Source organism: Acanthopagrus latus, chromosome 12 (assembly GCF_904848185.1).
Source record: "Acanthopagrus latus isolate v.2019 chromosome 12, fAcaLat1.1, whole genome shotgun sequence".
In the NCBI taxonomy this organism is placed as follows: Eukaryota; Metazoa; Chordata; class Actinopteri; order Spariformes; family Sparidae; genus Acanthopagrus; species Acanthopagrus latus.
The window spans coordinates 3,629,035-3,652,194 of NC_051050.1; the positions used below are offsets into that span (position 1 = coordinate 3,629,035).

General features: G+C 41.6%; 2 protein-coding genes across 2 annotated transcripts; one reads left to right on the forward strand and one right to left on the reverse strand.

The window, feature by feature from the left end:
- Positions 1-1,027: 1,027 nt before the first annotated feature.
- fpgs (folylpolyglutamate synthase) lies at positions 1,028-15,987 on the reverse strand. The gene is made up of 15 exons (XM_037117665.1): positions 15,809-15,987; positions 14,208-14,336; positions 14,000-14,053; positions 13,182-13,246; positions 11,520-11,634; positions 10,342-10,419; positions 9,889-9,950; positions 9,221-9,323; positions 8,301-8,378; positions 8,019-8,166; positions 7,361-7,444; positions 6,815-6,965; positions 3,966-4,041; positions 2,700-2,766; positions 1,028-2,479 (listed from the first exon to the last, which is right to left on the reverse strand). Exons 1-15 carry the CDS (start codon positions 15,953-15,955, stop codon positions 2,103-2,105), a joined length of 1,734 nt encoding a protein of 577 aa, XP_036973560.1. The 5' UTR covers positions 15,956-15,987; the 3' UTR covers positions 1,028-2,102.
- Positions 15,988-17,204: 1,217 nt separating this feature from the next.
- cdk9 (cyclin-dependent kinase 9 (CDC2-related kinase)) lies at positions 17,205-22,844 on the forward strand. Its single transcript, XM_037118016.1, has 8 exons — positions 17,205-17,362; positions 17,496-17,609; positions 18,025-18,106; positions 19,218-19,308; positions 19,445-19,611; positions 20,815-20,986; positions 21,218-21,366; positions 21,471-22,844. The coding sequence occupies exons 1-8, from the start codon at positions 17,307-17,309 to the stop codon at positions 21,834-21,836; spliced, it is 1,197 nt and encodes a 398-aa protein (XP_036973911.1). The 5' UTR covers positions 17,205-17,306; the 3' UTR covers positions 21,837-22,844.
- The last annotated feature ends 316 nt before the right edge of the window (positions 22,845-23,160 follow it).

Here is a 23,160-nt window from a genome sequence, read left to right on the forward strand (position 1 = left end):
AAATGTCATGTGTTTGAGGTCAGGTGACTGAGGAGGACAGATCAGGACAGTCAGGACTCCTTGGTCTTCTTTGGTCTTCAGTAGTTGTGTGGAAGCTTTGAGGTGTGTTTGGGCTCATTATGCTGCTGCAGGATGAATCTTTCTCCACAAAGATGAAACCAGAGGGTGGAGCATGTCTCTGAAGAATGGAGCGGTGCTTCTCCTCAGTCAGGGAGGAGTCAGTTCTGTGCAGGAGTCTGAAAACATCTCCCAGCACCATGTTTCACTGTGACTGTGAAACACTGTGGTGTCATTCTCTCTCCTGTTCGTCTCCTTACATACACCCCTCTGTTACTGACACTAATCTATCGCTGGGATTCATCGGTAAATAGGCTTTCATCATCTACTGTGAAATTCTGCTATTTCTTAGCTCGCCTCAAGTGTTCATCTTCGTTTCCTTTTGAAGAAGTGGTTTAGAAACTGTTCCTTGTCCTCTCAGTTGAGTAAATTCTGTATCACCGATAAAGTTTCTTTTCTATCTCTCAGTGAACCGTATAGCTCAATGTATTGATCACCTGATGGTGTGCCCACTTTGGCTCTGACTGATCATGCAGACTGTGTAAAGAGGCTCAGAGTTCCAGCACAGCCCCCTTAGAAACTTTTAATTTAGCTGTGATTTGACGCTGAGAAAACCTTTCTGCTTAGAATAACAATCTAACTTTGACACTTTCACTTACCTTCTGAATCTTCCAACCTTCTGGCAATTTCTAGGTTTATATGACAATTTAAGAGATCTTTAATGTGGCCTCAGACTTTTGGACCCCATTGTCATTTATTTGACTCAATCCCACTGACACCATCCTGCTGCCCCAAGCACTCAGAGGAGCTCCAATTGTGTTTTAATCACCTGCTGAAAATAGTCCTAAGCCCCAGCACAATTAACCTTTTTTTTATGGGCTGAGTGCCACAGACAGAAAACACATTTTGTGAAGTTTTTTAAGATTCTCAAGGGAGTAACCAGGGAAACATATCAAAACAGTTGTGGGAATAATTTCGATATCTGTATTTTTTTTATTGACTCATAATTCAGATGTGAGCAGATTTGATCTTCTTTACTTACAATTAGTGATGAGTTCCAATTAAGTGCATTTTTTGTCTTGATGGGTCCGCGGGAACATTCAAGTGAAGTCACTTTCAATTTGAAACACATTTCAAGTTACACATTGAATGAATGTGGCTGAACCACCTGTGAACCTATTTTACACACATATAATAACTATGTATTATGGTCAGATAATGTACATTTAAATTAAGGATAATTTAATTATCACAATTTCAGAGTGTCACAGAATTTGATTCAATTATAACTGAGGCCAGTTATGATGATACCACAAGTGTTAAAATATTTGCACATCTACAACCAAGAGGAGTCAGCGCTGTGTATAAAGCACTAGACGCAGCTGATGTAATGTAGGTAGAAGCTGTGCAAAATGTCTTTCATTTAAAAACACTGAAACGTAATTGTCAGGTTTTCCAAACAGAAATAAAAAACAGAAAACTCATAACATCATGTAGTCCATGAGGCTCCTTTTGGTGCCCAATAATCTGCAGTTTTTGTACAAATGTTAACCATCCAAGCCCTCTGGTCATCCACGTGGCTTCACTGAGTGCTGAAGCACACATAGTTTGAGTTGAGCCAACTCAATGCACACTCTGGTGTATGTAGCGTGTGAATGTAGCCTCTGCAATTCATCATGTAAACATATTTGGCTTCAAGTTAAGACTAAAGACATGAGTTCCCCATGTTTGTGTAATCATCTGTAAGGCTCTGGGTGAAGCTGGGCCTGCTGTGAGGCCCTGAGCTGCCTTGGTCAAAACTACAGGTTTCCGAACATCAGCCACTACAGTGAGGCTACCAAGACAAAAACAATACCTGGGTGCAGCTAATCCAGTTCAGGTAAACACCTAAATACATTGTCCAAAAACCTAGTTTCTCAAATGCCTCAACTACACAGACAGAAATTACTTTCCCTCCACAAAGTAAGTGTGTGTATATAAGCAGATCTCTGACCCATTATTCAAACTGCTTTGAAATTCACTCAACTAAGTTTCACATGGTCCATTTACTTGGAAGAAGCTGGGTCGAGGTGTTTTAGTGCTCCACCAACCAGGTGGAGGCTTCCAGTGATGAGGACGTGGATCTCGGCTGCATCACAGAGGGGAGCAGCTTTGGCCATGACGCTGGGTTTGACTGGTAAGACAGTCTTGGCGGGGTCAGCCACCACAGAGTCCCTGCCCTGAGTGATCCAGCGGAGGGCGCTGAGGATGCAGGGGAAGACCAGGGTGTCATCTTTCTTTTCAGGCACCAGGGGCAGGCTGTCCTTGATGAGCAGCTGTGTACCTTCGTTGTCCCCCACGCCGTGGTGGAGACGCCAGCTCCTCTCATTGTCCAAGCAGCGAGTCAACATGTTCTCCACTGAAACGTTGAAGTTCTGCTGGTCTGAGAAGAATGGAACAAAGAAGCACTGATTAAGTTCAAAGTTGTTCTGTTTGTTTTAACAGCATCTTCATGCTCTTTGAAAGAGAGCAAAAATTAGCGTTTCCTAAAATGTTCCACTATTCCTTTAAATGAACAACATCTACAACCTACAGAATGTTTTGAACATTAGCAGTCATGAAAAAAACTACTCACTCAAAAGCAAAAGGCTCATTGGTCTCACCTGCATTACAAGAAGCGATGGCTTCAGTTATGTTTGGGCAGAACACAGCAAAGTCAAACTGACATGGCTGAAAAAGAAACAAATAAAAAAGAAATAAGTGTTCGCTTGGACAGAGAGAGAAGATGTTGCCAGAGATAAACAAAAACATTTCCGGGTACAAATCTCCAAACCAGGTTAAACAGGGAGGTGGTTTTTGATGGGAATATGGTTTAATTCTTACATAAATGGTGGCCTTCAAGCTCAAATACAAAAATAATCAAAACACATGCACATTTATAACAAATCTTCCTCAGTTTGACTGACAACACATGCTTCCTATTTAGAAAAACACGCAAAAATGAGAAACATTACTGTTAGGTGTGGCCACTGGGGTCTCTTCCCTCTCTTTTTTCCCAGTTTGGCCAGGAACTCCTGCCCATTTCTTTTGTTTAGTTATTTTTTTTCTTTTGGAACTGGTTGTGTTCGCCTACAGACGTTTTTTCTGAGTTTATCAAATAAAACATTATCATTTACTGTGCTGAGTGGGCGTCCTTCATATGTTACTGACCTCTTTTTGTTTGAATTTTTGTTTTTGTTTACTTCAGAGCCGTAACAATAACTAAACAGAGAAACGTTGCAAGTGGCACAAATGACAAGATGACAAGTCGGGCTGCCGCCTTTGTTTAAAATTCCTGGTGCCTGGACCAATACCCTGTAACCAATACATAATTGATGGTGAGTCTCCATACTGACTGGCACCACTGTTCCAGGCTTCACAGTACTGGTTTAGTGGCCCATGGAAACCCACAGACCAATTGCATGTGCTGTAAATTATCTCACGTGACGCAATGTAGTCAATCAAATCAATGTATCTGGACAAGCAGGGCGTCTCCAGTGAGTGACACACACAGACATCTGTCAGTGGCAATGTGAGTCAGAGAAGAGGTATTTCACGTGTTGTATACTTCGTATACCTTTATTCTGTTTGTTTAGGCATCAAAACAGTCAGCCAATGAAGATCTTTCTCTTCTTATTAACCTTTCTTCACCTACACGACAGACTGCTCCTTTAACATGTAAAATAACTGAATATATTTCTAAGATATTAATGTTTACTGTATATAGGGATGAAAAAATAGCTAACTGGCTGAAATGTAACAAAATCAAATTAGTTTAGTCTCTACATTTCATCTGCAAGGACAAGAATATAAACACTATGATACCCATGACAACATAATGCAAAGACAATAGCCTCATGCTCTGTGTTGTGGAAGGCAGCTGTACTCACCACCAGTAATTTAAGCATTGCTGCTGAGTCCCTCTCTCCTGTTGCATTGAACAGCAAAACTCTGGCCACAGGTCCACTACAACACAAACATGACAAGGTTTTACATATGTATCATTCAGCTGTTTCATTAGTATGTGTTTAGTTAAGCAATGACCAGCCAGCATTAGGGAGGTGCACAGGTAGGTGCTCCGGTGTCAGAAGCAGCGAGGTGGCCTGTTCCATTTCAGTTGCTTCACTTGGTAGAACATGTACAGTATGAGATCTCACTTCCCTGCCTGACTCAAGATTAGAGGTGTGGAAATTTCTCGATTATAAGATGCATCGCCAGGGCCTCAGCTACTGACAGAGTTACTTTGAAATGTTGCTCCCATGCTTTGAATTGTGGGCAGACATTAGGCTAATGTTAGGAGGTATGTCGTGACTTCGGCCACACAAAAACTACTCATCCTGTTAGCCCTTTTCAGCCAAAGCTAATGTCTGCAGCCATAAATAATAACTGTTACAGCAGGTGCAGCTAAGGAGGCGCCGTCAACTCTGCCGTCCAACTCTGAGAGAGGTGTTTGCAACAGAGTTAATAAATGCCTTATTTTAAAGCTGCCAAGTGAAGACTGTAATATTGTAGATTACCTCTTAATCGTAATCTGATTGAATCGTGATGCCAGTGAAGAGTCACACTGCGTCAAAGCGGCAGAGGAAGAAATAATGTAACTCAGCCAGTTATTTAGAATCAGAAAAATCAGAATCAGAAAAAGCTTTATTGCCAAGTACGATGTTACACATACGAGGAATTTGTTGTGGTGATATTGGTGCATGCATCAAATAACTATTAAGTGAAAATATAACAAATTAACAATATAAACTATTTAAAGAATAGAAAATATAACAAATTAACAATATAAACTATTTTAAAAAGTAGAAAATATAACTATACAATATAAATATAAATACACAATCTGTTTTTTGGGTAAAAGGATAAAAGGAGCAGACCGGCTGGCAGTGAACAATTACAAGAATGATGTGCAAATGAAAATGTGCAAATGAACAGGATGTTCAAGCTGAGCGTTAATATAATGCATAAAGTTATGGTGCTGTCAGTGTGACAGTAGAGTCAGTGGTAGAGGTGGAGTGTGAGGAGTGTCAGGGGGGATTCAGGCCTTGTTGATAAGGCTGACAGCAGACGGGAAGAAACTGTTCTTGTGGCGTGAGGTTTTGGTCCTGATGGACCGCAGCCTCCTGCCAGAGGGGAGTGTCTCAAAGAGTTTGTGACCGGGATGGGAGGGATCAGCAACAATCTTTCCTGCACGCCTCAGGGTCCTGGAGGTGTGAAGGTCCTGAAGAGACGGGAGGTTGCAGCCAATCACCTTCTCTGCTGACCGAATGACAGGCTGCAGCCTGCCCTTGTCCTTGGCGGTGGCAGCAGCGTACCAGATGGTGATGGAGGAGGTGAGGATGGACTCAATGATGGCTGTGTAGAAGTGCACCATCATTGTCTTTGGCAGACTGAATTTCTGCAGCTGCCGCAGGAAGTACATCCTCTGCTGTGCTTTCTTGATGAGGGAGCTAATGTTCAGCTCCCACTTGAGGTCCTGGGAGATGATTGTTCCCAGGAAGCGGAAAGACTCCACAGTGTCAATAGTGGAGTCACAGAGGGTGATGGGGGCAGGTGAGGCTGAGTTCTTCCTGTAGTCCACAACCATCTCCACTGTCTTTAGAGCATTGAGCTCTAGGCTGTTCTGGTTGCACCAGGTCACCAGGTGGTCAACCTCCCACCTGTAGGCGGACTCGTCACCATCAGAGATGAGACCAATGAGGGTGGTGTCGTCCACAAACTTCAGGAGCTTGATGGACTGGTGACTGGAGGTGCAGCTGTTGGTGTACAGGGAGAAGAGCAGAGGAGAAAGAACACAGCCCTGGGGGGATCCGGTACTGATAGTCTGTGCATCGGAGATGTGTTTTCCCAGCTTTACACGCTGTTTCCTGTCAGACAGGAAGTCAGTAATCCACCTGCAGGTGGAGTCAGGCACGTTCAGCTGGGAGAGCTTCTCCTGTAGCAGAGCTGGGATGATGGTGTTGAAAGCAGAGCTGAAATCCACAAACAGGATCCTGGCGTAGGTTCCTTAGCCTTCAGAAGCTGTCAGTGACATGTTGGTGATTGTAGCACACAGGATAATGTGCCTCTGATTTGGGGATTCTTGCCAGACATTTCCAAAAAACTGTTCAGCTGTGGGCCGTAAAGTCCAAGAAGATGATCTTAAAAGACCCTGTGTCTTTAAGAAAACACTTGGACTTTCTCCATGTCCATCAATAATTCCACTGTTCCTCCATCACCTCAGGTAAAGAGCCTGGGTTTCATCCTGAACTGCATACTTCCATCTACGCAACATCAATCACCTCTGTCCCTCACTTACACCAACCTGCCCCACTATATTGTAAACGTCCTGATTACATCCTGTCCAAATCCTGTAATTCTCTTCTCTTCGGTCTTCCTCAGAAATGTCGTCAAATGTCCAGAACGCTGCCGCTCATATCATCACCAGAACTCCATCTATTGCCCTGCAGCAAATTCATTGGCTCCCTATCAAATCCCACATTGATTTTAAGATTCCACTCCTGACTAAATATCTTTCACAACCTGGCACCATCTTATCTGTAATTAATATCATTGTACCTCAACAGCCAGGCTCAGAACTGAGAGCACCTCCCGTAACAACTGTTCCTAATGTGATTCTCATCTTATAAGCAGTGGATAAGACTCATCAATTATAATCAGTATTACATCAAGTGGTCTGATGAATGCAGATACAGAAACTCACACTGTGAGTGTCATGTGATCAGGGAGAAATGTTCACCTTGCATTCCTCTCATGCTGGGCTGCAGTCTCTCTGAACCAGTGTACACAGGCCTGCATACTGCGCATGGTGTGAGCGCCATCTAAGAAGTAGGTGACTGCTCCGTGCTTCAGAGTCTGAGTCCTGCCAGGCCACTCTGTGTCTGCCAGCCCTGATACCACAGACACACACAGACACACACACAGACACACCATGTTGGATGACATCATATTTAGCCTGGGAACTTCCTTTATTTCTGATTCACAAATATCAAATCAACATCACTATTCTCTAACTACTTCCTTGTTTAAAAAAACAAAAACAAAACAGTACATGAAATTTCTGGATAATTGACTGTTTGTCAGCTATGTGCTAGCTGCTACCTTTTAAGGTGGAAATACTACAAGACAGATTTAGCTTTCACAGCTGCTGATGTTGGAGATAGATCTCTCTCTTAACTGTCACAAGTCAGCATACTGAATTAGCACAGAGACACAAAAAGAGGTAAAGTAATGACCATTATCCTGATTTTGATCTCATTAGAAGTGATAATTCTTCAGGACTCACCTTTCAACATGATGGGACTGGGCTTGAAGCCAGAGGCCTGAAGTCGACCTGTGCTCTCAACACTGGTGGAGGAAAAGCTTTTATCTGTTGAGAGAGGACATGAAGAAGCCAGTCTTAAATCATCTACAGGAACACACATCATTTCTGCCTGCCTTTGCCCATTTAGAACTAGGTGAAAATTATGTTTTTCAGACATTACGTTTGTAGGAGGAGCTGAAATGCTGGCTAGTTGGCTCTGGCTGCAAATGTTCTTGGGTCATTGTGTGAGAGCAATGTGGTGCATTATACCATTAGTTTATAGAGAGCCCAGTGTCTGGAGGTGTCATGCGATTAAGTTAGCATTTGTGAGGCAGTTCACTGTGTATCCTGCATGCTGTAAATCTAATGTTGTATGAGTGTGTTTGGAACGCTTCTTGAGAACTGGTGTATAAGGGCAATAGGGGGAATCCACCAAGGGATCTACTGATGTGATCGACTGTTGTGAGAAGACCTATGTTTTTGTTTGTTTAGTGAGGCACTACCGTCAAAATCTTTTTTAATATAATGCTGCTTCCTGGTCATATATGCCTTTACAGTGAAGCCAGTCACTCTTTTGAGTGCATGACATCCTGACTGCCATTAACATACAGTTCAAATATTGGTTCACATCCTGTCCTACCTGGTAAACATCTTCTCTGCAGCCAAGTGTGACTCAGCTGGAGGGCCAATGAGGCGTTGGAGCGCTGGTGCTGTCCTGCCAGGCCCAGACGCAAAGGTCCACCATCTGTCTGGTAGTCTTCCAGCTCTGTACACACCCACAGAGGACACTGCAACAAGACACATTGTATTACATCAAACTGGACAGCTGGAGGAAGGATTTCAACAACCAATTGTATATGAAATCTGACATTCTGCTGAACAATCTTTGATAGATACACTATAAGTCTGAATGGTCACTTACCCCAATCTCTTTGCTTCTGTCCCTGAGCACAGACATTGCATGTTCTGGCTGTTTCACTGTGAAGGCAGGAACCCCTGGCTGAAAGCACATGTACATGATGAACAGCCAGTGAGCTAACAGAGCAATGGAGTACAAAAGTACTGAACAGTGATGGCTAGCTTGATTTTAAAGGGCTTCACTATCTTCAACTAAGTTTTAACTCAAGTGCCCTGCTGTAAGCTATTGGCGTTGTTAGCATTAGCTCCCTTAGTCAAACACAATCCAGTACTCTGCTGCTCACCAGCTGCTAACAGCTAATAACAGCCTCCTGTTGACTTTAGTACAGATTTTCAGTGCCCTCTTGCTCTGACCAGTGCAATATATTTTACAGTCCTACCAGTGAGTGTTTCTGGCTGAGGGGATAGATGGACTGGTAGAGTATTTGAGAATCTTTAGATTTTTCTCTGGTCTTGCATTGAGAAGCAAGCAAGTGGCTAAATGGTGCTGACACAAGGCTGTGGTGAGAAAGATGACAGCTTGTGAAGACCAGCTCGGTGTAGTCAGCATGGTCAGTAGAAGTCACTAAAATTTGTAATTTTCTAGGCAACAGTCTGTTTGTCCCAAGCACATTTTCTGTCATCCCTGACTGGGGGACATAGGAAACTGTTAGTCTCCAGCCCTGCAGCACACTATGGGATTTTAGCAGTGAGTACAGAAACTGCCTTGTGTTTATCTGATCAGATCTTCTGATTGTTTTTTACTACCAATCAAACCATTTAAAAACAAACATAGGTCCACTGAACTATTAGTTTATAATTTAAATGTATTTAGTCTGAAAAAGCCTAGTAAGTGCTCTTGTAACATTTTTTGGTATTTTCACTTACATATTAATATTTAGTCCAGTCACAATGCCACTATATTGATGCTTACAGCCAACACACCTTAAAAATGCCTCCTTTTTGCCATGCAATCTTTTCAAGGGTGTCTCCAAGAATTTGAGTATGGTCTATACCCAGAGAGGAGATCCCACACACCCAAGGCTTCCTGTTAATACAGAACCACATCTTGTTATAACACTGAAAGTTGTAAACAAGTAACTCCAACTGCACACCTCAATGCATATCTGGCAATGAGTGATCAAACCTGCTGCATGTGTACAAAAGATGTACAGTTACCTGGTTTACATACACTGCACGAGTTACTAATTATCTAAAAGGCATACATCAGGACTAAATCAGCTGCTTTTAAGTGTTCTCAGCTCTCTGATGAAGTTGGATAAAGTCGCTCTTTATTGTCTCCAAGACAGTGTCATAAAAGATATTACAGCTGTGTATATGTATATCAAACATACCACTCTTTCTAAGACAACCCTGATTCAGAAAGGTTGGGACAGTCAATGTTGTCAGCAATCTGTTTATATTTACAGTTTACACAGCATCCCAACTTTTTTGGAATCAGGGATGTATGGAACATCTTGGGTATGGTACATACTGGAATGGTCAAGTCTGACAAAATCAGTGATCATGAATGTAAAATAATCTAATAATAGTTCTGCTTCAGACAGGTGTGTAGGTCACAGACAGAGCAGCTTTATAATGGAGATTCTTACCTTATAATGTTGGTGCAGTCATATGCTCCTCCAATCCCAACTTCAATTACTGCCAAATCCACCTGGACAAAGAGCAGGGTTGTTTAGATGGGAATTTGTTCAGTTAGTCATTTAAGTTTCTGTCTTTTCGTTGGCCTGAGGATCATGATATCAGTCGATCAACCTTTCCATGACTTTCATACAAAGTAATACATTATTATCGCCATAGTAAATTATTGGTAAATGTATAGTTAATCATACTCTAGTTAATAGTAATTTGACAGCTGAGAAACAATGAAATGGTTTATATAACATGTATTACGCATATCCTTTGCAATTGTTGATCGTGAATTTGCAACTGATGTTTATAATACTTAGTAAATGGTTAATAAATACTTTGTAGTTCATCTATAAGCAACCCTGTCACTGGCTCACAGCCTAGCAGCTAGCTGCTGCACTGGCCTGTTAGCTTACCTTCTCCTGAAGAAACACATGGAAGGCCAAGATGGTGAGGAAACGGAAGTATGCTGGCATCGTCCCTCCATGGGCATCCTGAAGAGGTCAAAGAGAAGAAGGAAAGAAATAAAAAAAAAAAGGCTGCATCACCCAGTCTGTAAAGTTTCTGTGCAATAATATACATTAGTTAATGCAAAGGCTGCATGATGATGTTTGTTTTTGACATTGATAATCTCAGCACTCTCCCTATATGTTAACACTGTATCAACAAGCAATCACATCCAAATGAATGACTATGTTACTCTGTGTTTGATGGATGGAAATTGTGATAATACAGTCACAAAAAAAGTGTTCTGCACTGCCACTACTTGTTCCAAAAATCCTAAAAACAGATGTCCAGTTGGATTTAGCTTCTGAATGAACACTCCTTGGATTGTATCTGCTCATATGTCCTGTTTAAATCAAATGATTTGTGAAGAATATTTGACTGTAACTTATGCCATTTTTTCAATCACATCTGCCAGCCTGATTCTATCCGGTCTAACGCAGTGCAGCTGGGATTTGCATTTCCATCGCAACTTAAACCAATGATGCCCTTGTCCCAATCTCCGCAGTACCATATAAGAATCACCACTAACAAAGTGGTTCCCTATAACTTCTTAAAAATAAAAGCCCCACACATCTCTTTGTCATTTAAAAGCTACTATTACGAAGCAGCATCACAGGAATCACTGTGTCCATTGTGAGTGCAGTTCCGCTCAACCCGAAATTGGTGATGCAGAAACAATTCGCCATGGCTGATGGGAAAACGGCATAAGCTGCATCCATTTTCTATGCCAAAGAGAGTCGCACTGCAAACTAAATACCAGTAATGTGACCCAACTGTGCTGTCACATGAGGGTCATGCTCATCCTGACATGATGGGTCTCGTTTTCTATTAGCCTCATTACAACCTGTGACACTGATAATACACAGTGGAGGCTGAAGTTCTACTCAGGCTGGGAAGCAAACAGGATGCACATCAGGTTACAGAAATCACTCCTCGGAATGCCAACTGTTACCTTGGACGATCAAAGGTTAATCCATTGAATCCTTCCATTGAGTCAAGTGAATGAGTAGCCATGGTCAGATAAAGACAACAGCGCCATTTAAAATTTGAGAAGGGGTTATGCTGTAAAAAAAATATTACGACCTACCTTTGTTTCATCCAGCCGTCCATAAACCTGCCAGAAGTATTTAGTGAAGAGCTCTTTTCCAATGGGTTGTCCATTGATTCGAATCCTCTCCCTTACTTGGACCAAATGTGGGGAACTATACCCAAGATGGAAACATCAATAGAAAAACATTTTTAACTGATGTAATACATTAATTTACGGTACTATACTTGGATCAATGTAAATATATACCTGTATCAAACCATCAATGATGTTTTATCTCAAAACTAGTGTACAAATATTTAGGATATTTTAAATGAATATCATGAACCAGTCTATATATCAACAGTTATCCAGCTGATAGTTCTGAGGTTAAAATCTTAATGCATGCAGACGATATCGTTTTATTTGCACATGATGGTTGGATAATTCAAACTGTAGGATGTCTGGTGTTTAAAGACCACACCTGAGAGATCACTGCAAAAAAATTCACTGCAATTATGTCGGCCGATATATCAGTGTCGCAACCTTTTAACATCATAATTTCGGTATTGGCATCGGACCAAAATGAGGTTCTATCTAGCATCATCTCCTAAGCAGTCCCCATATTTCGCTACTGGAATAGTGGTGGACATCAGCAGAAACAAAACCAGAACCACAAACAATGGATGCACTCAAATCCTGATAGCATGAACTGGCTTTGAGCCAGTTGGCTATTGTTTCCACTCCATTTCAATTAAGCGGTTGTGAGGCTGGTTTGAAGTACCACCAGCTCGCTCCCTCAAAACCCATCCCATTGTGTTATGTGATAAAGTTGACCTTTTATTGTGACCATTCCGAAGAACACCTGTGTAATCATTGTGTTGTTTAATGAGCATCTTGATAAGACACACCCGTCAGGTGGATTGAATATCTTGGCAAAGTGCAACAAAATAGTGTGGCCAATTCCGTGGTCTGTCCACTGACCATGGTTACTTAACACAGAACAGGAGTAGTCTTTATGGTCCTAATCCACACACTCCCATCTCCAATGTCAGGAATCATGATCCTTTTATAAATATAGCCTACATTAATATTGAGATGTCAGCTAATACTTATTTAAATAAATGTAGTGATTATGCCTGTTGCACCATGTATTCTTTTTTCTATCCATCAGTTGAGTTGTCCATGTGGTCCAGACCAGCTAGTGGGTGGTCTTATCTCATCAAATGTTCCCTGGGTGTGTGTTATCATATTATTGGATTAATATCACTGCTGCATTAATGGGTATGTTGCATTTTACTGCTTTAGATGTTTCAGGTTGAGCTCATCTTAACTACTTTATGTAAACTATTGTTCTTTAGGTCACCATGTTTGTAGCCTGGTTCTTCTGTGAGAACCAGCTATCTCTAAAAAATTAACTTTTCATGGTCTACACAGACCATGCCACAGCGTGTCTAAATCCCATAGAAGAGCAGGTCTTGACTACATGGACAACACCACCAAAAACTCATGTTCTGGTCTGCACCACTAACTTTAGCATCCATGTTCAGTGGACAGATCTCTGTTGTGAATTTAAACTCAAAATCTGAAAAAATAAGCACTGAGAATAAAAAATCTTGAACTTTTACTTAAGCTTGCAAAAAATGGGAGCAAAGTCAAAAGTGTTGGATTTATATTTCAAGTGTAAATAGTGCATATATTACTCATACACTGCAATTTTACCTGTAAAATCCTGTGCGAAAGCCATATCCCCTCAAAATCTGCTCTGTGAACGCACATGTTGAGCCCTGAAAGATAAACACAAACACTCAGAGAAATCGTACAGCTGTCGCAATCGTACGTGACGCTTGAAAACATGTTTGCATGACCTTCGTCAAAGCTTACATAATGGGAGTTCAGAGGTCCATATGAAAAGGAACACTCTGTAGTGTATCTAAACACAAGACTTGGGTGAACGCGATGCATTATCACCATCCGGTGATGGCGAATAAATAAGGAAGTAATTTGGGATGCATCCATCCAAGGAACTTTACGTACTGGACACAGTGCTGAAGGTGGAGCCCTGTTCATTCATATAAAAGCTACTCAGTGGTGTATCAAGCCAAAAACGCCCCACTTCCCATCTATGAAAATACCTGGAACTTTCAGTTTAGTGACGGCTATCTTGAATGGAGATATAATAATTTAATCACTTTGCAGGTGTGTGATGCTCGAAAGAATTTGTCCACCCTTTAACAGACACTTCTTCCACACTGAGTCTATTGTTTTCTCTTCTGTTAACACACATTTGTGACGTGAAACATACCATCAGCGACATACAACTCAGATTTTTAAAAAAAAATCATAGGCCTTGCCTGCAGGAAATGGGAATGGGGTCAAATGGCAAGTTTTAGCAGGTTGAACCCATTTAAAAACCTGTGTAGACCCACTGATTTTGGTGGAAAAGCGGTAGAAGTCAAACTCCTCTGTGCTTTATGTGAATGCATTGATATACTGACTGGGCCTCACACACATGCAGCTTGTGTGTCTAATGAGCTCACCTTGCCCTTTGTTCCTGTCACATGAATGATATTGAGATGGTCTAAATTCTCCACCTACACACACATGCACACAAAGAGCAGATAAGATTAGAATAAATATTATCATCCAAACACATTAAACAACAATATAATTTTTAAAACGTGGCGCAGACACAGCTATGTGTCAAACCTGCCCTGTGAACTTTGTGATCTGCTGTAAGTGACTCACTGTGAGGCCGGCTCGTTCCAGGTAGCTTCTCATGGCCTGGAGCTGTAGCTGAGGGTGATTCCGCTCTCGCCGTACCTGCTCCAGAGCACTGGCATTGGTCTGCAGTGTGTTCAGTGTGCAAATGGCATCCTGCAGCAAAAGCAGCAAGCGCAATGATTACAGCCACAGCAAACGCTCCAAAAAAACAAAAAACAAACCAACCACTCATTAATTCCACAGAGCAGGACAGAAGCATAGACTGCATGCGCACTTCCTACCAAGGACATAATGCTAGGTGTAAAGCACACATGACCACAGAGCTACCTTTTCCATTCTACATGCACACGTTGAGAGAGATGAACAAGTGAAATAAAGTCCGGGACTAAAGACTCTCATGTCTGACAGCAGCTTGTACTGAAGTCCAGCTCTTATCCATCAGTTGACGAGATAACTACCCTAGCGTGGACAGGTAACAGCAGATCTCATCAGGTAGTTTCCTTAAACTGGATCCTGATTGGGTTTTGGACTATTGGTCGAACAAAACAAACATTGTGAAGATTAGCTGGGAATTTACAAAGGGCATCTTTCACTATTTTCTCACATTAAAATAAAATATTAAGCATAATGGAAATGATCATTAGTTGCAGCCCTTGTATTAGTTCCACCTGCGGGTTTTTGTATTAAGTACCTCATTACAAGGTAAATTTGATAATATGCTTCCTTTTTCTTATCATCAACAGATGAATATATCCTGCTAACGAGTATTTTGTGCGTGTCACATCCAAATACATCTCGTTCCTTGGTGTCATAGAGCTCCAGTGTTGTCAAAAAAGAATTGAAAACAGCAAACCCCACTGTTGGCTGGCATGTACTTTCATTATCCCTGAACAAAACAAATGCTAATTTATTTCTACTCATGTCCGTACACCTGGACATCCATTATTAGATAGTTTATATTGTATGGTAGAGAAAAGGCAATGATAGCTGGATCATGTGGAGAAATACAACTGTAATGGACGTGTTTACTAAAAAAAATCATCAGCCTTGATGAGCAGCAGCACCGTGACATTTCGACTTCAAACTGTACGCACTGTACCACAATACCACACTGTATACCATGTTCATCTACAACAGACAAGGACGTTCTTTCTTGAACGCACAGTGAAATTTAACATTAAGTAGCAGAACGAGTTGTGTAACCTTAAAACGAATCACAACCACCAGAATACACATAATAAACAACGTTAGCCTACATTTTGGGACTGTCCAGTTGTCAAGCCAAACCATCAGATATGGCATCAGAAAAGGTTTACACCACGTGTCAACGCACAGGCTTCACTTTGACGTTTATCAGCCAGAGTTGCAGTCACATACCGTCCGACTGGCTGTGAGCTCTGTCCTCACCGGGACTGACACTCGGCAGCCGACCGCGAGACTGCCAGTCGACGATGGCTGGAGTTCATCAAGTTTCGCATGGTCGTGTCAGCCATGTTTCTATCAACTTACAACGGTGCAGTCACTCTCAGTTGGGACAAACTTGTCAAACTAGCACAGGTGGCTAGCTAGCTCGCTAGCAGCCGGTTCGAAGACGCGCAGAAAAAAAAAACTGTAACACCGCGTACCTGGTACTCCATGCCTGGTATTTGGGGAGCCGTCTTGGTGCTGTAGTGTCTAAACGAAAGGCCCGCCAAACTGCACGCCCAGTCCTTCTGCCGGAGCCGCGCGGTAAACGCGGAGCTCCTCTGTAACACGCGCGACATGCAGCCCATGATGAGCGTCGTGTTGTCACAGGAAGCTGCAGCCAAATATGGTAGAGTTCATTCACATGCGTGATGACATCACGCCACGCCCCTTCTTCAAAACATTTGCAGTCGGGTTTTGTGATGATGACAAATGTTACTCGGTCACGTTTGCATTTATCAACAAATGTAGTTTTATTTGAAAGGGGACGATGCATAGATCCAGACAATGTCACGGATATGCTGCACGGAGAGTTCACAGCAGAGGCTTATCTTCAACTCTTGTCCCTCAATGTGCTTTTACATGCAAAGCATGATTAAAGCATACAGCAGTCAATGTTCAGTGTCATATAACCACAACACAAAACATATATACATATATAACATAACACACATACATCAACACACACCACACTGTATTAACATACATATAACCTACATCAAAGTCCAGTAAGCTAAAAATTGCTACAGCTTTGGTTTTCTTTCAGCCAGCACTTAATTAGTTTGATTTAAGTTGCTAATGTAATTTCATAATTTCATGTCACAGTGTACTTGATATTAACTCTGTTCAAATACATATGGGCTGGGCACCTGTATATGTGTGAAACGCAGCTAACTAATCTGCTAACTGTATTATTTTTACATTGCCTGAATATTAAATATTATATAAAACATATTCCAAATGTAATGCAGCTCGTACTATTTCACATTGACAAAATTAAAAAAAAAAAAATCAAACAACACCGTCAAGTTATTATGAAGGGAAGTTGCAAAGCAAATGTACTTGTATTGCCATGTTTGCCTTACATGTCTGTTAAATCCATGGCCATAATGTAATAATATGATAAACAACAACAACAAAAGAAAAATCATGATGTTTGGTTGGTCGTTTTATCTAAAGTCAAAAGAAAATCGGTTGGAAAAAACATGAAAGATACACTCCTCCGGGCCGCTAGGTGTCGCTCTCAGGTCATTAGAGTACACTTGTCCCATATTGCCACCATTAAATACTGCTCTGATAATTACAACAACAGCTACAACTTCCACGTTTATATAGCTACAACGTCGCAAACACACACAAAAAACATACAGATCACGGGCTATACTTGTAACTGTAACAGCTGAGCTGTTGTCTAGATGACAACTCATGAAAACTATCAACATACGACGGATAATGAGAATGCAAATATTTTTTATTCATCTATTTATCTTAAGCGTTACTGCATCCTGTGTCATCAATGGGATGTCGTGTATTTTCAGAATGACGATGAAATATGAAACTACTCCCCACGGTCAGACGTCTCCGAGCCCGAGTTGTACCGTGAATGCATCGCAGTGACATCATAAGGTCGCGCATCCGTCGACGCAGTCGCAGACTCGAATGGACCGTGAGAAGATGCAGCGAGATAAAACCAGCAACGCCGGCGGGGCTGAAAAGTAAGTAAATTGCCGCTTACAGTTTTATTCATTGAACTTGTGTATTGTCATCAATTTAAAGAAATTCCATCATGTTTCATATAGATCGTGTTTTGACGTAAATGCCCATATACTAAATGAAATATCTCTTCAGGCCCGACCGGGAGGCCGCCATAATGTCGAAATACTACGATGGAGTAGAATTTCCCTTCTGTGACGAGTTCTCCAAATATGAAAAAATGGCAAAAATAGGACAAGGGACCTTTGGGTGAGTATAACGGTAACATTGTGTCGTGTGAATGTTTCTGGGAATTCCATTTGTGTATTATTCGTGGCTAACATTAGCAGTACCAGCTAACAGTAATAAACAACATGTTAACGGTACAAGACAAGATGGCACGGGGCGTTTCATGACCACACCTGTTACATATTGGGAGATTTGGGGAACCTACTCCTTAAAACGTAAGTTAGCTGTCAGAACTATATCTAGTTTTACCTGATATTGTCTTGTATCGAAGATCCATGTCGACATTTGCTTTAATAGTCTATGTTGACCTAGGAGCGATTCACCAACGTATTTCATATTCACAACCATACTCACTGTTTGTGAGTGTTGACCATCATGTGGTCAGCTAAGTGGAAGTGTTCATTTATCTCTCGTGTCTCTTAAATTCTCTTCACAGGGAGGTGTTCAAGGCAAAACACAGACAGACTGGGAAGAAGGTCGCACTGAAGAAAGTTTTGATGGAAAACGAGAAAGAAGGGGTAAGGGGCCATTCAGAGTCTACTGTATTAGTTTATCGTATGTTTCATATGTTGATTGGGACACTTGTGTTGCTCTGTGAGCACTTGTCAATGTGTGCTGAATTGTGCAACTGGTGCTACATGACAAGAAGAAAAAAGGGGATGGTGTATTTTCCCATCTGTTGAAAGCCTACAGCAGTATAATAAGACACTCTTGGTGTATTGTTTATCATCACTAATATTGACAGTTTGATTTAAGTCTGGTTTAACACCCCCGACCCACAGGAGGACATTGAAAACAAGACTCAAGTTGTAATAAAGCAGAACTGTCCTTTTTTTAAAAGGAGCTGCGTATCCTATGCCGTTGTCACGCTAACACTTTTAGCCACACCAAGCCAAGTAGAGCTGCGCTGATTTGCTTTTCCATCATCTTTTTTACTGCGGTGAGAAGGGCCATATTCATTTTGTGACTGAATTACTAGCTTTTTAATGCAACCTGTGCTCATATACCCCCTGGTTCAGGTGCTGGTTCAGAGCCAATGCCTACTCTGAAACCAGTTCCTTGTTTCGACAGCCAGAGAAGTGGCTCCCAGCCAGGTTAACTTGGCTTCAGAGTGGCACCAACATTTGCTGGTCCAGAACAATGAACCGCATTGTGACCAAGGACAAACTAATTCTACTGATGACTTTCCTTTTCTAGAATCCAGAGCTAGTTCTGCTTGTTCTGACTCATTCACAGTAGCATAAACTAGATTTTAAGTATTTTCACTAACCGGCACAACAGTGGTCTGAGGACCACCATGTTTGGATGCCAGTGTAGGCTTGCAAAGCCAGGAGTGACGCTTGTAAAGCGTCAGTGTAGTCCACCATAGTTGTTCCTAGCAATGCTGGGAATTTGGAGCTGTATACAGTGACTGCATGATGTATCTCTATGGTGGCTCTCATGCCCATGGAAAAGCAATCCAGCGCTTAGAAAGTTCACAGGTGGAACTGTCTCCGAACTAGCACCAGCCCAGAACCAGCACTTGTTCACTTTGGTTGAATAGGGGTAATGGTGGTGCTTGTCTTTGCTCTGCTGTGGTTGCATAAGCCTAGGTATTTATATAGTTTCCTTTTGGCTGTTTTGTTTCAGTTCCCAATCACTGCCCTGAGAGAGATCAAGATCCTGCAGCTGCTCAAACATGAGAATGTGGTCAATCTGATTGAGATCTGCAGAACCAAAGGTTGGTGTTGCATGTCCCCAATCCATAACTTTGTTCTAAATGTTGATTTGTGTGTGTTTTGTTCTTTCTTGGTCACACATTTGCTCTAGAGATGTTGATGGTTTCATTCTTTGTTTCCCTTTCATTGTTCTTGAAGCTACTCAATTCAACAGATACAAAGGCAGCATCTACTTGGTGTTTGACTTCTGTGAGCATGACCTGGCTGGCCTGCTGAGCAATGCTAATGTAAAGTTCACCTTGGCAGAAATCAAGAAGGTCATGCAGATGTTGCTCAATGGATTGTACTACATCCACAGAAACAAGGTGAGGCACTGATGAAGGCGAACAACCACTCAAGAAAGCTCACACTGAATTGACACAGTGAGCAGATGCTGCTGCTGATGGTGGTGCAGAATAACACAATCAGTATTACTCATTAAAATAACTTTTAATGTGCGAGGATGTATCCCTGGTCACATTGATACTGTATCAGCTACTGCAACATACTGGCATCCTAAATGAATAAATCCTGTTTTCTTGTAATTTAAAGCCTATATCTGTGATCTTAAAACAACATCGTTATTATTGTTATTAGGGATGTCAACACTCTCTGATGCCACTTGACTAGAAGCTTTGTAAACCTGATGGAGCCTCCCTGCGCTGCCGCATACTATTTGGGCAAGGGAGAGCAGACGGCTGAATGTTTGGAGGGCAGGCTGCCCCTTAACTCAGAGTCATTCAAGCTGATTTTTGATGGAGCCCTGCAGACACTCTGCCTGTTTACTCTCCCTAACCCTGTGAGTCTAAAGCTGTGAGTCAGTGTATTTAGAGGGGAAAGTTAGCTGGCAATCCATTCACATCGCCAGAAACCCCACACCCCAGGACATGCATAAATGTATAAATGCTCAGTACATTGTAGGTCACTTGTGTAGGTTGCAGTGCCTGCCTGCACCAGTAAATCAACCTTCAGGAGCACTTCCTTACGCAGCAAGGAACCTTTTTCTTTTCTTTTTTTTTTTTTAACCACCACAGAACTTCAAGCAAAATATTCATTTTATTATTATATTATTGTCATTATACATTGAGGAATGAATTGTTGGAGGACATTTTTCTCTGCTGCTTTCCCACGCTTGGATTGGTTTAGAAATCTGCCTGGGATTACGTTACCACAGAAAAGAAGTCATGTTACAGGCTCACTAGCTCTGGAACTCCCAAATAGAGACAGTCTTTTAGTAGAAAACACTAACTGGTCTGTTTTACTCTCACAGTTTGCATTTGAGTCCTTTAGCTTATTGGCAGAGTTAGGAGACAGGAGGAATATAGGTGTTTTAGTACAAGCAAGTACTGAGATGAAACATTATCCTTTGCAAGAAATGCATGGTGCTCATATTGAATACTAAGCTTTTGAGCCAGCCTAAATCAAATACCTTCACGGCAGAAACCTTTAAGGTAGATGAATGAAGAAAATTGACTTTTTTTCCCCTGTTACAAAGGCTTGTGGTCTAATGTTGCCCTCTCTTGGCTCAGATTCTTCACAGGGATATGAAAGCAGCCAATGTGCTCATCACTAGAGACGGTGTCCTGAAGCTGGCCGACTTTGGTTTGGCTCGAGCCTTCAGTCTGGCTAAAAACAGCCAGGGAAACCGCTACACTAACCGCGTGGTCACACTCTGGTACAGACCTCCAGAGCTGCTGCTGGGTAAGAGACGACTATCTTAACTCGGACTCAACGCACAAAAGCACAAATATGCTCATGTACTGAAATATCTAAATCAAACAGGACAAAATCAATATTCCTTTGAACAGAATTTACATTTCTGTCAGCAAATCTCTCAGTGAGAAGGATGAGCAGCCAACTCTGCTGCAGATTAATTTAAAGGTAATTAAGCTTTTTTTTTTTTTTTTTTTTTTTTTTCCTTTTTATTGGTAGGTGAGCGAGACTACGGCCCCCCCATTGACCTGTGGGGAGGGGGCTGCATAATGGCAGAGATGTGGACCAGAAGTCCAATAATGCAAGGCAACACTGAGCAGCACCAGCTCACTCTCATCAGCCAGCTCTGTGGCTCCATCACTGCTGAGGTAAGATTACATCACGATGGGAACACAACAGAAGGTGCGTTACTTGGAATCATACCTTGTCGTCTTTGTTGATTAAATCCTGACACATTTTGTTTTTCCATCAGGTGTGGCCTGGCGTGGATAAAAAGTACGAGCTGTATCAGAAAATGGAGCTGCCCAAAGGCCAGAAAAGAAAAGTGAAAGATCGTCTGAAAGCCTACGTCAAAGACCCGTACGCCCTGGACCTGATAGATAAACTCCTGGTCCTGGACCCGGCAACGCGCATTGACAGTGACGACGCGCTCAACCACGACTTCTTCTGGTCCGACCCCATGCCGTCAGACCTGAAGAACATGCTCTCCACCCACAACACGTCCATGTTTGAATATCTGGCTCCACCCAGGCGGAGAGGCCACATGCCACAGCAACAGCCCAACCAGAACAGAAACCCAGCCACCACCAGTCAGACGGAGTTCGACCGAGTGTTCTAGTGGTTGAAGACATTAATGGACAAGTAGTTGGCCTGGTGGGAATTTGTGTTTAACTTAAAATGACAACTGAATTTCCCAGTGTGCCTAGTATCGAGGAAACTACACATTCCTTTTCTGGTTGAGGTTTGGTGGACATTACCTGAAGATCCCTACAGTTTTTTGTCTGATGATCGATGTGTGAGAACAGCAAGAGGATGCATGTTATCTTGAGTTGACCGGGAACAGGACTGTTAACGTTGCTATGTTCCAACTCTGTGCTCTTTTTTATATTTAAAAAAAAAAAAAAAAAAAAATTAATGAAGAGACATCAACAGCTCATAGTCTGGGTTCGTTCTCATGTCATCTTGACTTAACCAAAGCCTCAGTTTTAATTTTGAGGGTTTTTGAGTCTGACATTTTAGTGGCATTTTGCATGTACATGTTTTTATCATTTTTTTTTCTTTTTACAAATATAGTTGTGTCTTTATAGGCTGTGGAGTATTTTTTTTTTTTTCTTAAGTTTTTTTTAAAAACATTTTTATGATAAAGTGAGAAACTTTTAAAGTCGAAATGAAAAATGCCTTGTCAGATCACATCATTGTGCACCTGTTTAACAATATAAGCTATGAAAAACAAAACCTGATTGAATTTTTTTGTGTTCTCATACAGCAATATCACATGTTAGTGTGACTGTATCGTCTTAAGTTTTGGGTATAGTTTCATGTTTAAGTGGTAGAAAGGCTGCTTCGGTTTCTGAACTTACCTACTAATCAATATCGGTATATCGGTATTTGGAAATATTGTGATACAGTACATTAGTTTTTATGAAGTGATGTGTGGTTACAAATGTTGGAACCAACCGACAATATTGTGACATCAGGTAATCTTATAGCAGCACAGAGCTAAGATTCAATGTGTCATGACACAGAAGCTACTCGGGGTACCATTTCATCTGGACTTCAAACCATTTTGTAGAGCCATTGCCTATGTTGACATGGTTAAAATAAAATGCTTATTTTCACAGAACTTGAATGACTATGTGATCATGGTTTTTACTGGGAGTTGTGCTCAAACACTGAATATATTCCTTTTTTGTGAGCTTTTCAAATTCTTGCGACTACATTACCCACAATGCCACTGAGTGACATCACTGTAGGTAGTTTATCGGATTACGTGCAGCTTCCTCTGGAGTCACAAACGACTTTATACTACTGTTTCCACATATGCAGTAGTACTCCCCAACACCTGTAAACACACTTTAATGTGTTAAACTGGTGGAGTGACCCTTTAAGCAGGACACTTGAGAACCATGAGGCGAGTAGGAGTCAGTATCTCTCAACCCTGC